At 37.9% G+C, this 17,404-nt stretch overlaps 1 protein-coding gene across 3 annotated transcripts in view; it reads left to right on the top strand.

Moving 5' to 3' along the window:
- RIOK2 (RIO kinase 2) overlaps positions 1–3,602 on the top strand; it is an 18,326-nt gene extending 14,724 nt beyond the window's left edge. For all 3 annotated transcript variants that reach the window (XM_017507329.1, XM_037730969.1, XM_037730970.1), the window contains 2 exons: positions 1,537–1,633; positions 3,303–3,602. In XM_017507329.1, coding sequence (XP_017362818.1) covers positions 1,537–1,633; positions 3,303–3,467 — 262 coding nt within the window. In that variant the 3' untranslated portion in view covers positions 3,468–3,602. The remainder of the gene's footprint in view (positions 1–1,536; positions 1,634–3,302) is intronic.
- Positions 3,603–17,404: the final 13,802 nt, after the last annotated feature.

Here is a 17,404-nt window from a genome sequence, read left to right as displayed (position 1 = left end):
TCCTGGGTTCAGGCAATTCTCCTGCCTCAGCCTCCTGAGTAGCTGGGATCACACTCACGCACCACCATGCCCAGCTAATTTTTTGTATTTTTAGTAGAGACGGGGTTTCACCATTTTGACCAGGATGGTCTCGATCTCCTGACCTCGTGATCCACCCGCCTCGGCCTCCCAAAGTGCTGGGATTACAGGCTTGAGCCACCGCGCCCGGCGTTTTTATTACTTTCTACATGAAACATCTGCAGTGAGTTTTCTCCAGAATCTTGAGCCTTCAGTTCTTTGTTCATGTATAGTTAAAGTTATGTAATGATGTTTTCTTTTAAGATTTTTTTTTTTTTTTTTTTGGCAAATACTAAGCTCAGCTTAGATTAGCAAACTAAAACTTAACTTTTGGATTTGGGATAGCGTATTCAGAATCAAACTAGTTTAATGAAATATTGGTTTTATTTATTCGAAATAGTAATATGACAATTAAAAGTAAATCAGCAATTTATTGAACATTTTTCAGTACATATTTGGGCTTATATCTTAAGCCTACCTTTATCTTTACAGTTTTATTCATGAAGCAAAACCTGAGAGTTTTGTTCCTTTTTCATGTAGCTGTGTATCTGTGTCACAGGGCTACTGCCATTTGAATAATAAACTTGGAAAACTTAATCAGCAGCTTAAGAGTCGGGAGTGACAGAGGGTCAGGATTTTGAGTAAGTGTATTAGTTTTCAATGGATTGGATGAGGTCCACCCACACTTGGGAGGGCAATCTGCTATACTCAGTTTACTGATTCAGAAACACCCTCAAAGACACCCCCAGGTTAATGTTTAACCAAATATCTGGCACCCTGTGGCCCAGCCAAGTTAACATATAAAATTAACCACAGTGATAGAAGAAAACCTGCATAGGATTAAATGGTCTTTTAAACTCAGAATGGGAACAATAATTTTGTTCTCAGTCTCTGGATACATGCTGAGCAAAACTTTTATTCAAAGTAAAAGCAGAACAGCAGATGTTGCTGAAAAATATTAATTGTTAGGAGCTAATACTGTCTGAGTTTTTATACATTGCATATATTGAAACTTTGAGCCATGTGAAAGCATTAGTCTCTAGGTTGCAGTTTTTCCTACCTTAGCAGAGCTGACTAAAGTGAGTACTGTCTGTTTCCATTATATCCTCTGTTGTTTGTGAAATTGGAAAGAGTCTCAAAAATTTAGATTGGGAGAAACATTACTTCTATAGTTCAGTGAAAGAAGAGGAAAGTATTATTAGAAAAGGGAAGATGAATTGTGGGGAGGTGATAGATTTCCATGGCTAAAACATTCTACTATTTTGAAATTTTGATAGTGACTATCAGAATGCTGGAAAATACAAATTGTTAATATACAGAACTTACCAGTAGGTAGTTTTATCTTCACAGAAATTTTGAAATATAATCTTTCTAAAGTATTTTATGTCTTCAGTTGTTCTGTATGCAAAAAATAATATGAATTAAACGGGATTCATTACATTATACAAATTAACTAGATAAATTGTGGGTTAATTTTAGAGATGAAGAAAATATGGGAGCTATTAATCAATATAGAACAAGAACTCTGAGTATCACTTCTTCAGGCAGTGTTGTAAGCTGTTCAACAATTCCTCCGGTAAGTAGTCATTCAACATGTACTGAATGTTTATTAGATCACTACTGTGATTAAACAAATAATGCATGCTTTTCAGGTACAGACTTCCGTTGATTGCTTTTTGACTTTAGTCTTCAAACCAGTACTTTATTTGATTCTAATAAGTTATTGTTTCTCAAAGGATGTGGCAGAGTTGAATCCTTTCACCGTTATGTATAAAATGAAGGCCAAATGACTTTTTGTTGTTAAAACTCAAAATACCTTCCTTTTCAATTGTCCTGATTTTAGGCAGCCTGTTGACTAAATTTCAAATAAGTTTGCCTTAGAATCCAAACTGATGACTTTCAAAAACTTAATGTAGGTCTCTTGATAAAATAATCAGGTTTGAGATGGATGAGCCATTCTTCATATGAACTGAAGATTAATGAACTCTGTCACTGTGAGGATTATAAGGTACTTAAGACAGTCTCAGACACTTGGACCTCACATGTTAATGGTATAAAATGTTTTGTTCCTGGTTTTTGTTTTTGAGATGGATTTTCGCTCATCACCCAAGTCCTAGTGCAGTGGTATGATCCCAGCTTACTACAACCTCCGCCTCCTGGGTTCAAGTGATTCTCCTGCCCCAGCATCCTGAGTAGCTCGGATTACAGGCACCCACCACCACGCCTGGCTTATTTTTATATTTTTAGTAGACCGGGGTTTCACCATGTTGGCCAGGCTGGTCTTGAACTCCTGACCTTGGGTGATTAGCCCGTCTCAGCCTCCCAAAGTGCTGGGATTACAGGCGTGAGCCACAGTGCCCAGCCAATGATGTTCCAGACCAGCCTGGGTAACACAGCAAGATCTCTGTCTACAAAAAACTTAAAAATTAGCCAAGTATAGTGGTGTACACCTGTGGTCCCAGCTACTAAGGAAACTGAGGCAGAAAGATGACTTGAGCTCAGGAGACTGCAGCCACCATGAACTATGTTCCCACTACTGCACTCCAACCTGGGCAACAGAGCGAGACCCTGTCTCAAAAAAAACCCCTTGTTCCTGGCTTTGCAGCATTTTGTAGCTATATTTTTTAGGAAACACATTGGATGATACAAGGTTATTTACAGTTATTAAATAACAGGCTGTAGTGCTTCAGGGAAAGAAAAGATCATTGTGAACTGAATATTTCGCATTTCTTATTCATCTTGTAAGTCATTTGACATGCACAATGTGTCTTAACTAGTAAGTAACCTGAATTTATGATATATGAAGCCTTTTTCATGGATAATTGCCACCATCAGGTCATTTCTACAACTGAAATTGTGAAGTCATTCTTGGATATATTGAGCAATACTGAATGCTTTCAAAAATAATTTTCTATTACAAAATCTATTCAAAAAGCCTACTTTTAACCTAAAAAGCAGAGGAACAAGCAGTTTTCATCTCGTTTTTTCCATCAGTTTTTATGATGCACACTAGGTGGCGCTATGGTAGTTTTTTGAAAATTCTGCCTATACACTGTATTTTCTGCTATATAATCTGTATTTCTATTTGAAATTTAACTTCTCCTATATAACAGTTTCTATATAGTACTGTCAGTATTTGGAATCTTAAAAATTCATGCTGTCAACATACAAATATAAAAGGTATTAGCAGTGTACTTTTTGAAATGGTTCATTATCAGTAATACTAATTTATGAAATCTTTCCAGGAACTGGTGAAACAGAAGGTGAAACGTCAGTTAACAAAACAGCAAAAATCAGCTGTCAGACATCGACTGCAGAAAGGAGAAGCAAGTATATTTACCAAGCAACGTAGGGAAAACATGCAAAATATCAAATCAAGTTTGGAAGCAGCTAGCTTTTGGGGAGAATAATATATTTAGGATCTTGGATATATTTAATATATTTTTTGAAGTTACTGTAATTCCTCTTTTAGCCCCAATTAGTCTTTTTTGGGCCAAGGCCATTATGTATTAACAAATAGATAAATAAACTCTTTCATCTATAAATTTGGGTATGTGTCTTGCCAAGAATAATTATCTGCCAAAGCAATCCATTTTTCAAAGTAATTCAGGTAACTAAAGTTAAATAACTGAGATATTTGCATATTTTTAAAAATCTAAATATCAACATTTTTGTTATTTTCTGTTTTCTACCAAAAATGGGTAGATTACTTGGTTTCAAATTCTAGCCTTTCTACCTACTAGATTGTTTTCTTACTGTTAAAATTAGATTTATAACTCCTTCAGTTTTGAGGATTATGATACAGTGCACATATAGCAATTAGAACAATGTTTAGCATATTATAAGCATTCAATAAAATATAGCTATTAGAATAATTATATTGATGTTTCTGAAATTCTGCTGACAACTTGGTTGCATTTTATTTGGCAACTGGAGGAATTCACTGCCTTATTTTTCTTAAGAAGTAAAGATAAGCCAGTAATGCATAATTTACTTAATTACTTGATTAATTAATCATCTGTGTTGTGCCACTTACATTGGTAATGTGGTCATGAAAACAGAAACTTACTTGAGATAGTCCCAGCACAATTTTTACAGTTGGCAGCTTCTAAGCAGGCCTGAGTAGCAGAAGAGTTAGGGGCAGGGGAAGGTGAAGGGAATGAGGAATGAAACATTCTTTCTCATATGCTTATGTAAGTGGGTCCAGAACATGTTCTCATGTCAATATTAACAAATACTTGCAGGAAAGCAAATAAGTAGCCATGATCCCTTCCTCAAGGACTTTGTAATTTAGTGAGACGTAAATTTGAGTGTTTAAATGTATGCATCTGATTATTGTCTCCTCATTACCGAGTAACTCAGAAAAAGGAGATCACTTGCAGCGATAAATGGTCACTAGATGGCAATATCACCCCATAATCCACCAAACAGGATTACTTCCATCCCTGATTATGTTCTACCAGAGGAAATATAGCAGACTTTTCCAAGATTGATAAATACAGCAGATTCCCTTTCACCTTTGCCAAATTAACTCTACTAGCTACTTGCAAAACCTGTCATTATCTAATAAATTGGAAAGATATAGTGGCTAGAAAACGCCAATTCCAGTTCCCTTGAAAGTTATACTAATTTTGGAAATATTTAAATAGGCCTGCTTTGCATTTTAGATATATCTTTGAATTGAGGTATCCATTTTTTGTAATCTCTCGACTTTAAACCATTTTTATAATATAAAGTTGAAAACAGCTAAATAGAACCACCTAATGTTTATTTTAGAATCATTTATATTCAGAGTGTTGAAAGCAGATCGAGATTAAAACCTTATCCTCCTCAGATTTACCTAGTTGATTCAGTTGACTTTTGAGTACCTACGACATAAAAAACTCGTTACTATTAAGAAAATCAGAAGACAAACATGGTATTTATTTTCAGTAGCCTAAGATTTTATGTGGGCCAAAGAATAAATTATTCCAATCAGAAATGGAGGCTTTACCTCATTTGGGCAAAGATTAGTGCTAGCTATTAAAGATTTACTAATAAATGATCTGTTAAGGAATTTAGTTTTTTCTGGATATGTTGTTTTGGTTGTCAAAAACTAAGGTGTTATTATAACAGTTATTTTTTGAAGATATGTTTGGCTAGCCATCAATTAGAAGTTAGAGAGTTTGTCCTAACAGACAAGCTATAATCCTTACATTTTAAAACATGCAGAGTGAACAATGAACAAAAACAAATTTTAAATTTTACTAATGTAGTAAAGCTATATATTTTGATTATTAAAACACTTTTTTTGCTTAGGAGTTCCAGATTTAGATCCTGGTTCTACACTTCCCAAACCTCAGGTACCTTCTGTAGCCTCGCTAACCTCAATGTTTTTATTTGTAAAATGGGGACATTTAATAGTACCTACCTCAGACTCATGAAGACTAAACGAAGTACCACTTGTAAAGCATTTGTTACAGTGCCTCACATAAACTATATGGTTAGTACTGCTAAAATGACTTCTTAAGGTTACCAAAAGGAAAATTCCATAGGCTGACCACCTTTCTTCTTGTAAAGGTCACTGATATTTCAACTATGATCCTTTGTTGTGTATTTATCCAGACTGAAAGAGGTTTTTCTAGTAACCATCTTACATAGTCTTACTGTCCCCATTAAATAAACTTTTTCTACAAACTATGTGGTTTATATCTGTGCTGACTTTGTGTATTGGTAGCCATTGGTCTGTGCTTTGGCACATAGCTGACCATCTTTGAGCTTTCTGCAGAACCATAGATGTTTAATTGATACTAATCAGAGTTAGTGCAGCTCAAGATAATCACTTTTAGCCAACTGCTTAGTAAATTTTTTGACAAAATACATAGCTGCCTAATTAAAAAGCTCTGCCTGATGCTGCCCTCCAGGTTGCTACTTACAAAGGATAGAGGAATGAGTTATGATAAGTTTTCAGAGCACTTTCTGAAGTGTAGGTTTATTTCACTGTCACAAATTCAGCGCTCTGGGTGGGCTACGGTTCGCCATGTTCAGTCTTCTTTATCCCTCCCTCCTCAGAACATCTCCCTAGAGAGCATCAGATCGTATCTTAATTTGCCCTTAGTTTACTTTATGAAGTACTGGAGCCATCTTATGCAACTGCGTAAGGAGTACAAGGAGTATGGAGTAACTCCAAAGCTACAATACTTTTATAGAAATCTTTGTCATTCACAAAGTCTATGTTGTTACATTTCAAAAACTAAGTTTTTGTTTTACCTTAATATTGTAAATAATATCACTTTAAAAATAACATTTCGCAGTGGAGGCCAAACAAGGTGACCAAACAGAAACCTTCACCACTCATCCTCCCCACAGGAACACCAAATAGTCCATATTAAAAAAAAGCACTTTCATAAGAACCAAAAATCAGATGAGAGATCACAGTACCTAGTTTTAACTTACTATCACTGAAAGAGGCACTGAATAGGGTAGGAAAAACCATCTTGAATTGCTGGTACCACCACTCCGCCACAGCAGCCACATGATGTGGCGAGAGAATGTGCACTTGGGGGATGAAGAGTACAGTGATTGTGGGACTGCATTAAAACTCAGTGCTGCCCTGTCACAGCAGAAAGCAACACCAGGTAGAACCCAGTGCCCATGGAGGGAGCATTTAGACCAGCCCCAGCCAGATAAATAATTTATCCCAGTGGTCAGAACCTGAATTTCGCCCCCCATGCCACCACAGGCTGAAGTGCTCTGGGGTCCTAAATAAGCTTGAAAGGCAGTCTAGGCCACAAGGACTGCAATTTCTAGGCAAGTCTTGGTGCTGGGCTGGGTTTGGAACCAGTGGACTTGGAAGACGCATGACTTAGTGAGACACCAACCAGGCTGGCCAAAGGAGTATCTGTGCCACCTTTCACTCAATCCCACCTAGCACACCTTACAGCTTCAGGAGAGATTACTTCCTTTTAAGGAAAGGAGAGGAAAAGTAGAGAGGACTTTTTCTTGCAGCTTGGATACCAGCTCAGCCATAGTGCATAGGGCAACAGGCAGAGTCCTGAGGCCCCCACTCCAGGCCCTACCTCCTGGACAACATTTCTAGACACCCTGGGCCAGAAAGGAACCCACTTCCTTGAAAGGAAGGACCCAGTCTGGACAGGATTCATCACTTGCAGACTGAAGAGCTTTTGGGCCCTAAGTAGTCAGCAGTGATAGCCAGGCAGTACTCACCATGGGTCTTGGGTGCAACTCAGAGATGTGCTGGCTTCAGGTATGACCCTGCGTATTCCCAGCTGCAGTGCCTACAGAGAGAGGCTCCTGCTTGAAAAAAAGGAGAGGGAAGAGTAAATGGGACTTCGTCTTGCACTGTAGGTACCAGGTCAGCCACAGTGGAATAGAGGACCAGCTGGGCTCTTCAGGTCCCTGATCCAGGCATTGGTTCTTGGACAGCATTTATGGACCTTACCTGGGCCAGAGGAGCCCACTGCCCTGAAGGTAGAGTTCCAGGCCTGCCAGCATTCAACACAAGCTGACTGAAGAAGGCTTAGGCCTTGAGTGAACATTAGTAGTAGCCAGGTGGTTCTCACGATGGGCCTGGGGTGGTGGTGGCCATAGGGAGAGACTCCTCTGCTTGTGGAAAAGGGAGGGAAGAGTGGGAAGAACTTAGTCTGTGGCTTGGGTGCCAGCTCAGCCACAGTAGAGTAGAGCACCAGGTAGATTACTAAGGTTTCCGACTCCAGGTCCTGGTTCCCAGATGGTATCTGTGGGCCTGCCTGGGGCCATAAGGAATTCTGCCACCCTGAATGGAAGGCGACTGATTTTAGAGTCTTAGGGTCTTAAGTGAACATAGGCAATGGTCAGGCAGTGGTTACCAAAGGCCTTGGGCAAGACCCAGTGCTGGGTTAGCTTCAGATCTGACATAGCACTTTCCTAGTGGCGGTGGCCACAGAAGGGCTTGTGTCACCCTTACCCCAGTTCCAGGCAGCTCAGCACAAAGAAAGAGACTCCATTTATTTGGGAGAAAATAAGGGAAGAGAATAAGTCTGGCCTGGTAATATAGAGAATTCTTCTGGATCTTATCCAGGACCACCAAGATGGCACCTTTATGAATCTGCAAGACCCACAGCATTACTGGTTTGGGGTACCCCCTAATGCAGATACGGCTACAGTGACCAAAAACTTAAATTATGACAACTAAATCCATTCAAATACCTGGAAAGCCTTCCCAAGAAGCACTGGTACAAACAAGCCCAGACAGTGAAGATTATAGTAAATACCTAAATCTCACAGCTAGACATCAACAAACATCCACAAGCATCAAAACCATTCAGGAAAACAAGACTCCACCAAACAAACAGAATAAGGCACCAAGGACCAATCCTGGAGGGATAGAGATATATCTTTCAGACAGAGAATTCAAAACAGCTGTTTTGAGGAAAATCAGCAAAACTCAAGAAAACAAAGAGAAGTAATTCAGAATTCTATCAGGTGAATTTAACACAGAGATTGAAATAATTAAAAATAATCAAGCAGAAATGCTTTCAGCATTGGACAGATTTTCCAGATAGAAAATTAACAAAGAAATATCAGACTTAATCTGCACTGTAGATCAAATGGATCTAATAGATACAGAACATTTCATCCAACAGCTGCGGAATGCACATTATTTTCCTCAGCACATGAATCATTCAAGGATAAATTGTGTTAGGCCACAAAACACAACTTTAAAAAATTCAAAAAAAATGAAATTATATCATGTATCTTCTCTGATCACAAAGGAATAAAATTAGAAATCAATAATGAGGAATTTTGGAAACGATACAAACTCGTAGAAATTAAACAATATGTTCCTGAATAGCCAGTGGTCAATGAAGAAATTAAGAAGAAAATATTAAAATGTCTTAAAACAAATGATAATGGAAACAACATACCAAAACCTATGTGATACAGCAAAAGAAGTATTAAGAGAAAATTTTACAGCATAAGCGCCTGTATCAGAAAGTAGAAAAAAATATTAAACAACATAACTGCATCTTAAAGAACTAGAAAAGCAAAAACAATGCAAACTCAAAATTAGTAGAAGAAAAGAAATACTAAACATCAGAGTGGAAATAAATGAAATTGAAGAGATCAATGAAACAAACAGTTGACCTTTTGAAAAGATAAAAGTGACAAACCTTTAGTCAGAATTTTTAAAAATGAGAGAGAAGACAAAAAATCAGAAATGAAAAAGGAGGCATTACAATTGACACTGCAGAAAGTCAAAGGATCATTAGAGACCACTGTGAACAACAATATGCCATTAAATTGGCAAGTCTAAAAGAAATGGACCTATTTCTAGACACATACAACTCCCAGGCTTGAACTATGAAGAAATCTAAATTCTGAATTAACCAATAATAAGTAACATGTTTGAAGCCCTAATAAAAAGTCTCCCAGCAAAGATAAGCTCAAGAACCCATGGCTTCACTGCTGAATTTTACCAAACATTTAAAGAAGAACTAACACAAATCCTACCGAGAAACCAGCTTGGTAGGGAGACCCCCACCCAGGTGGGCTGAAGGTATTGAGAGGCAGACACCCAGACAGCAAAACAGAGTGGATCTATCCTGGGGACAAACAGCCTGAGATCCTGCAGGGCTGACATCGCTCCAGACTGAAGGTCCCCAGCAGAGATTCATCCACGCATTTATTTGCTCTTTGACAGGTGATTCCTATTAATACACAGGTGTTCTACATATACACATAACTCAAGAATATACCAAGTAGGCAGCTATTACCTGCCTACCACTAATTACAAACTAAAAGGTACCGTCCACAGAGGAGCCATGGGGGCAGGGTAAACTTAATATTTCTCAACAAAATTCTACTCAAATTATTTTGAAAAATGTAGGAGGAAATACTTCCAAACTCATTCTGTAGCTCCTTACCCAAGTGATCCTCTTGCCTTGGCCTACTAAAGTTCTGACATTACAGACAGGAGCCATAGTGCCCAGCCCAGTGATTTTATTTTAAAGAGGAAGATTGGGGCTATGGGAATTTGTCTGTCAATGTTAGAAAGTGTTTGAGGGAATTTGGAATAGAATCTAAAAAGTTGCCCAGTTAGTAGTCTAAATATTAAGGTTGCGACAATCTGGAATAGAATCCTATTCTATAGGACTTATGGTTACAGTGATTCTGTATTACCTTGTTCTTACTTTAGAGATGTGAAAATGTCTTTAGATGTAAACTCACTTGCCAAAAATCACATAGAGCGAATAAGATATGGAAGGAGTAGGAGAAAAAATGTAACTGATAAGTACCAGATTGGCGAATGCTTAGAAAACCAGCATATTCTAGAGGCTTAAGGCTTGTGCTCAGCCCAGGAGTCTTTTCTGCAGAGTCTCGAAGGCCCTCAAAATATGACCTGTCATCCTGGTGACATGGTAGTATGAGATGAGACAGTTTTCACAACCAGCTTTGATTCCATCCTCCACCAAGTTTTCTCACTTTCTGAAAAAAACAAAGCTTTTTTCTATTATAAGTCTTTCTGTCTTCTCAGTTCACACCCAAGAAAACCCATCTCAATAGACAGAAGCCCTAGTGGAACATTCCTGGGCTTTTGTTTTGTTTTGAGGGCAATGCTGGGGGAGTGCTTTCTTTTTGAGCTCAAGGCTACTGAGGTACCTTGAGAAGCACAGAGGAACATAAACTCTAATTTGGTCTTTCTCCAATTTTCAATTTGCAGGAAAATTCTATGCAGTTTATTTCTCCTTTAAACAGATTTTGAAGAGAAATAATGTTTCTCTTTTTTAAAATTTTTTACTGCACAAAACTCTTTTATAATGTTTCTTCTTTGTCAGCAGAATGCATGTTAAGTGCAGAACTCTAGTGGTGACTGCATAGGAAGTGAAGTAAAAATTATAGTTTACAGTGTGAAATGGATGGCACAAGGCTTTTATCTTAATGTAAGCATATCCATAAGTGTAGCCTGGATTGAATTAAGAGTATATTGATGATGCAGTCTTTACAGGAAGCTTCAACTAAAATATATGGAGCTATGAAATTACTACGTTGCTTGAACCCAACATCTCCATCAACTAATTTTAGGTTTAAGTCATTTGTTTAAACCAATAAATATTGTCCCTAGGTATTTTAACCTAATAATTTTTGCATAGTTTAGATTTTCCTTTTAATTTTCTCATTAGTTTTGCAAAGACTTAAACATTCTATATGCCTTATACCTCCAGAAATGTGACCTTATCTAAAGAAGGAAAAAAAGCAGCTCTAGTTAACCCATAGAAGGGATGTGTGTCTCATCCCTTGGCTTGCCCCTTAGGGAAGACCTCTTGTCTCTTTATTTAAGAAGCTCAGAAACTCAGCTGAGATTCAAATGCCTCTTTTAGAATCAATCTGATCACTTTACAGTAACATTTTGTATAAAGTTTTTTCCTATACATACGATGATATAAGTTACTGTCCTGGAAAGGGTGTGTGCTATCTGAAAAAAAAAAAATGAAAGGAGAAGAACCAATAACTAGATAAAGTTTTATAAAAGAGGAAATATCATTATAAAGGCCACTATCAAAATCCACTCCAAAAACAAACCAAAAAAATTAAACCATCTTTTCAAAAATACCTATTAGGCTGGAAGTCAGCCAACTACCGTTAATCAGCTCGTTATCACAGAACACATATCCAATGATCCAAGGTCTTGGCATCCTTATCTCCAATCTTATAAATTTGAACATCCAAATTCTCCCACTTAAATAACTCTGAATTTATCCTTAAAGTGTTAATATATGAACTAGCAAAGCCTCCCCCATATCTTTGACCTCTGAAGTATTTCTTGAATAATCAATTTTACTTCTCTCAGAGACCAAATACCAAGACAGCTCTAGGTAATCGGTTACATAAGACCATCAAGATAACATGGACCTATTCAGGGTCCCCGGATATATACCAATCAAAATACATACCAAGACAGCTCTGGGTAATCCGTTATATAAATAGACCATCAAGATAAAATAGACCCATTCAGGATCCCTAAATGTATAAAACCAGAAAGCTGACATAAATGAGCAGTTGACTTTCATTGTGCTTTGTGGTAATGAGAGTTGACTTTGACTGCACTGGCAAGGAAAAAGATTAGTTTACAGTGGTTTTTTTAATTATGTTCTATAAAAATGAAGAAAGGTACATTCCTATAATCTGTAGATGGGATATTAATCATTTTTCTAGTTATTGTTCATGTAGTTCAACAGATTACTTCCTATTAATGATTTCTTAAAGGCAGTGAAATATCAATAAACACATATCTAGGATGAAGTTATTTTATTTTACTTGTGTTTGTAAACTTTTGCCTAGAAACCATCTTAAATTGCCTTTCCAACTCACCCTCTCAATAAATACCTGGATTCAAATATCTCACTGGTCCCTTCCCAGCTGACAGTAAATTAATTAGCACTGCAGCCATTCATTCTTTTAACTTGTTCTTTCCCAGTGGAGAGTAAACAAAGTTGATGCAGGCCGGGCGCGGTGGCTCAAGCCTGTAATCCCAGCACTTTGGGAGGCCGAGGCGGGTGGATCACGAGGTCAAGAGATCGAGACCATCCTGGTCAACATGGTGAAACCCCGTCTCTACTAAAGCTACAAAAAAAAATTAGCTGGGCATGGTGGTGCGTGCCTGTAATCCCAGCTACTCAGGAGGCTGAGGCAGGAGAATTGCCTGAACCCAGGAGGCGGAGGTTGCGGTGAGCCGAGATCACGCCATTGCACTCCAGCCTGGGTAACAAGAGCGAAACTCCGTCTCAAAAAAAAAAAAAAAAAAAAAAACAAAGTTGATGCTATACAGTCATTCATTCCTCCTGTTGCTCTCTTCCTAGTTGAGGCTAAACAAAGCTGACACTAAACAGTCATTAGCTATTACCTCTGCAAAATAATTCTGCATTTAGACCCTTTATTTTAATAAGTGGCCCGACCTTCTTATCAGTTTTTATAACTGTAATGAGCCATCTAACAACAAAACTGTTACTGGAATTACAGGAACTTCTTCCCCGCCTTTCTTCTTCATTCTCCCACACACCCTCAGAAACACTCCTGAACACAGCTTTGACCCTCTTTTGCCGATTCTGCATTTAGACCCTTTCAGTTCCTTCCACTAATTTCCCATTAGAATCTAAAAGATGCTGTTGTCATTCATTTCCTGTTATTTTAATAAACAATTTGTTCTCTATATTAAGGCATTTAACGGTCTAGTTCCAGTTCTTTTTCATTGATCTATTTTATCTTAAATTGTAAATTTTTAAGAATTAGAAAGTAAGTGAAGAAATTATTTCAGGTAAGATAATCTTCCTAAATCCGAGTCAGAGTCCACTCCCTCCTTCAGTCACCTGATTTACTAGAGACGAGTATAAGTCAGTTCAGCCTCAGTTACTGCAGGCCTATTCTTTAAAGCCTTCATGCCTTGAACTGATATTTCTGAGGACCTGGAGTTTCACTAACCTCACCTGCAGCCTCACCAACAGGCCCACTCTCCTGTTTCACCTATCCTAGCTTCTTTCTCCAGAGCAGAGTACCTTAGGGCAAAAGGAAGAAGTTCCTTCTTGTTTCTAACTAAAGATGATTCTTCAATGTATCCATTATATTTTCTAACATTCTGGATGTTATTTTAATAAGTGGCCCCACCTTCTTATCATTTTGATAACTGTAATGAGCTATCGAACAAAAAAATCTGTTACTGGAATTACAGGAATTTTTTTTTTTTTTTTTTTTTTTTTTTTTTTTTTTTTTTTTTTTTTTTTTTTTTTTTTTTTTTTTTTTTTTGAGATGGAGTCTCACTCTGTTGTCCAGACTGGAGTGTAGTGGCATGATCTCAGCTCACTGCAAACTGCCTCTGGGGTTCAAGCGATTCTCCTCCCTCAGCCTCCTGAGCAGCTGGGATTACAGGTGTGTGGTATCACATCCAACTAATTTTTGTATTTTTAGTAGAGACGGAGTTTCACTATGTTGACCAGGCTGGTCTTGAACTCCTGACCTCTAGTGATCCACCAGCCTCGGCCTCCCAAAGTGCTGGGATTACAGGCCGTGATCCACCATGACTGGCCAGGAATGGTTTTTTCTTACCAGCAAAATTATTGTTTCCATCAACTTTTTTGTTGCATGATGTATAAAATTATGCAAAATATACCACCTTGATTTCTCATGTTGAAGAGCTTGGTAAGTGTGCTATTTCCCTGAGCCTTCTTCTTACCATCGGGTGGTAAGTTTTGATCACTGAATATGTCAGCTGTATATCATTTCTCACCCTCTGATTAGTACACTCTGACAGGATTTGTAAAAACATCATTTTGGTTTTTACCGTAGTTATCTATCCTTGCTGGAATACTTTTGTTTTTGGTATATGCCGACAGATGGTTGAGGTTTACGGTGAAATCTAATGTGAACTTTAGAATTTATACTAAAATAGACACACTGTTCAGGAGTTTCTCAGGCACTTCCATCTCCATCAGATGCTTCTTACATCAAATAAGGAATAGTAAGAAATAGTTGTTTTTCTAGACTGTCTTATGATAGCACTTTAAGGTAAAGAGTCTTTATGAACATTTAAGAAGGGAATGCATAAGCAAAGGTTTAAGAAAACTGCTGAAGGATTGCGCTTAATAGGAATGAAGAAACTATACTATATAACTGGAATGTTGTATAATTCACCTTTCTTAGAATTCCTTTTTCATTTTTCAAAACATAACTCATTAAAAATCATGATATTTATACGAACTTCTCTTTACGAAGCTGTTTTGGAGCTCTCCAGTAAGACACTCATAGTTTGCTTTTTTAAGAAAAACCTTATGGAAATTGAAGATGATGATGATGATGATGATGACGATGATGATGATGATTTAGACAGAGTCTCACTCTTGTCACCCAGGCTGCAGTACAGTGGCACCATCTCAGCTCACTGCAAACTCCGTCTCCCAAGCTCAAGTGATCTTCCTGCCTCAGCCTCCTGAGTAGCTGGAATTACAGGCATGCACCACCATGCCCAGCTAATTTTTGTATTTTAGTAGAAATGGGGTTTCACTACGTTGGCCAGGCTGATCGCAAACTCCTGACCTCAGGTGATCCACCCTCCTCGGGTTCCCAAAGTGCTGGGATTACAGGCATGAGTCCATACGCCTGGCCAGAAGATTAGTTTTCTTCCCATTTATTGTAATTAGTATTAGCAGTAAGCATCTTTGAATTCCTTATATTGATTTGTGTCTCTCATACTGATGAATGGATAACAATCAGATCGTAGGAAGAGAAGTGATTTGTTTGAAGACCATTTCAGCCTTGCGAAACAAATATATGAACTTACAGAAGGCTAAAAAGCTGTAAAAATATTTGTGCTCATTTGTAATATAGACATAGACAAAGATATGTTAGAACTGAAAGAGAGCATCCTGCTTAATCCCTTAATTTTATAGATGAGAACTCTGAGCCCAAAGATGAGTGGCTTCTATAAGGTTACATAGACAATGAACATGAAACTCTAGTTCTTAATGATCCCATATTCAGTGTTCCTTTCACCACAAGGCAACCAAAATATTTTTAAATACTGCTGGAATTATATTTAAACATATAGAAATGCCCACTTATTGACTAAAATCCAAACATTTCTAATTTTTTTCTTTTTAATATTATCAAGCTTACCTCATTGAGAAGTCCATATTATTTTTCTTGGTTCCCTAGCGGTGATATTAAATATCTTGGTTTCCAATTCAGTATCACACTGAAAGTACTTTTATACTTTGTGTTCAATCAATGGATAATAGCTTTTTTGTCCACAAATCATCTAATTTTTGTTTTAGATTATAAACTCCTGGACAGCAAGAACATTGATAATTTCCTATTTGGTACAGCTCATGTAAAGTGCACTTTGGAACCCTATTTAAAAAAAGTGTCTCAACATGAAGTGCTGCTTCTTTCAAGTTCTTATCTTATACAATGTCTGCACTCCGGGGCAACCCTGTGTCTGTGTTGTGTGTGGCATATACTCCCTCTGAGCATTTGCTAAGTGATAGTCAGTGATAAGGTTTGGCTGTGTCACCACCCAAATCCCATCCTTTTTTTTTTGAAACAGAATCTCACTCTGTTGCCCCAGCGGGAGTGCAGTGGCATGATCTTGGCTCACTGCAACCTCTGACTCCCAGATTCAAGTGATCCTCCTGCCTCAGCCTCCCGAGTAGCTGGGATTACAGGAATGCACCACCACATCCAGCTAATTTTTTTTATTTTTAGTAGAAATGGGGTTTCACCACGTTGGCCAGGCTGGTCTCGAACTCCTGATCTCAGGTGATCCACCTGCTTTGGCCTCCCAAAGTGCTGGAATTGCAGGTGTGAGTCACCACACATAGAACCAAATCTCATCTTGAATTGAGTTCCCATGATCCCCATATGTGTTGTAAGGGACCTGATGGGAGATAATTAAATCATGGGGGTGATTACCCCCATGCTGTTCTCATGATGATAAGTTCTCATGAGGTCTGATGGTTTTAAAAGGGGCTTTTCCCCCTTTGCTTGGCACTTCTCCTTCCTGCTGCCATGTAAGAAGGATGTGTTTGCTTCCCCTTCCACCATGATTGTAAGTTTCCTGAGTCCTCCTCAGCCATGCTGAATTGTGAGTTAATTAAACCTCTTTCCTTTGTAAATTACCCAGTCTTGGGTATGTCTTTATTAGCAGCAATAAAACAAACCAATACAGTCAGTATAATAGGAATTATTATTATTCTAGTTACGTTTCATCTATTTCCTTTTACAAAGTCTGCTCTTCTACAAACTAGCTGAAGAAGCTGATCACATGGAAAGTATTTCATTTTTATACAGTCTTTAAAGGTCTACTTTCAGTTCATCATAAAATAACCTAATTGTGGAATCTGAAAATTGGAAGAAACATTGGAAAGCAATCTCTGTGGCTACCCTGGAAAAATATTTTAAATAAAAGTTTAAAAAACCTCAACACCCCTTCAACAAGTAACATAGTTACAGCCACTAAAATTAGTTATTTTATATCTGGTATAAATCCTTATTATGGAAAAGGAATCCCGTGACTTATATTTATGTCTCCTATGGAAAGATTATTTAACAAAGTGTTATGGGTAGTATAGATCCTGAATAGGTAGAAAAATAACTTCTGTTTTCTTAAGATCTTTAAAGGCCAGCCATGGTGGCTCACGCCTATAATCCCAGCACTTTGGGAGGCCAAGACGGCGGATCACTTGAGGCCAGGAGTTTGAGACTACCCTGGGCAACATGGTGAAACCCCCTCTCTACTAAAAATACACATATTAGCCAGGTGTGGTGGCATGGGCCTGTGGTCCCAGCTACTAGAAAGGCTGAGGTGGGAGGAGTGTTT

Source organism: Cebus imitator, unplaced genomic scaffold (genome assembly GCF_001604975.1).
Source record: "Cebus imitator isolate Cc_AM_T3 unplaced genomic scaffold, Cebus_imitator-1.0 Scaffold372, whole genome shotgun sequence".
Classification (NCBI taxonomy): Eukaryota; Metazoa; Chordata; class Mammalia; order Primates; family Cebidae; genus Cebus; species Cebus imitator.
The sequence above is the reverse complement of the archived record's forward strand: the minus strand, read 5'-3'. Positions and strand labels throughout refer to the sequence as shown.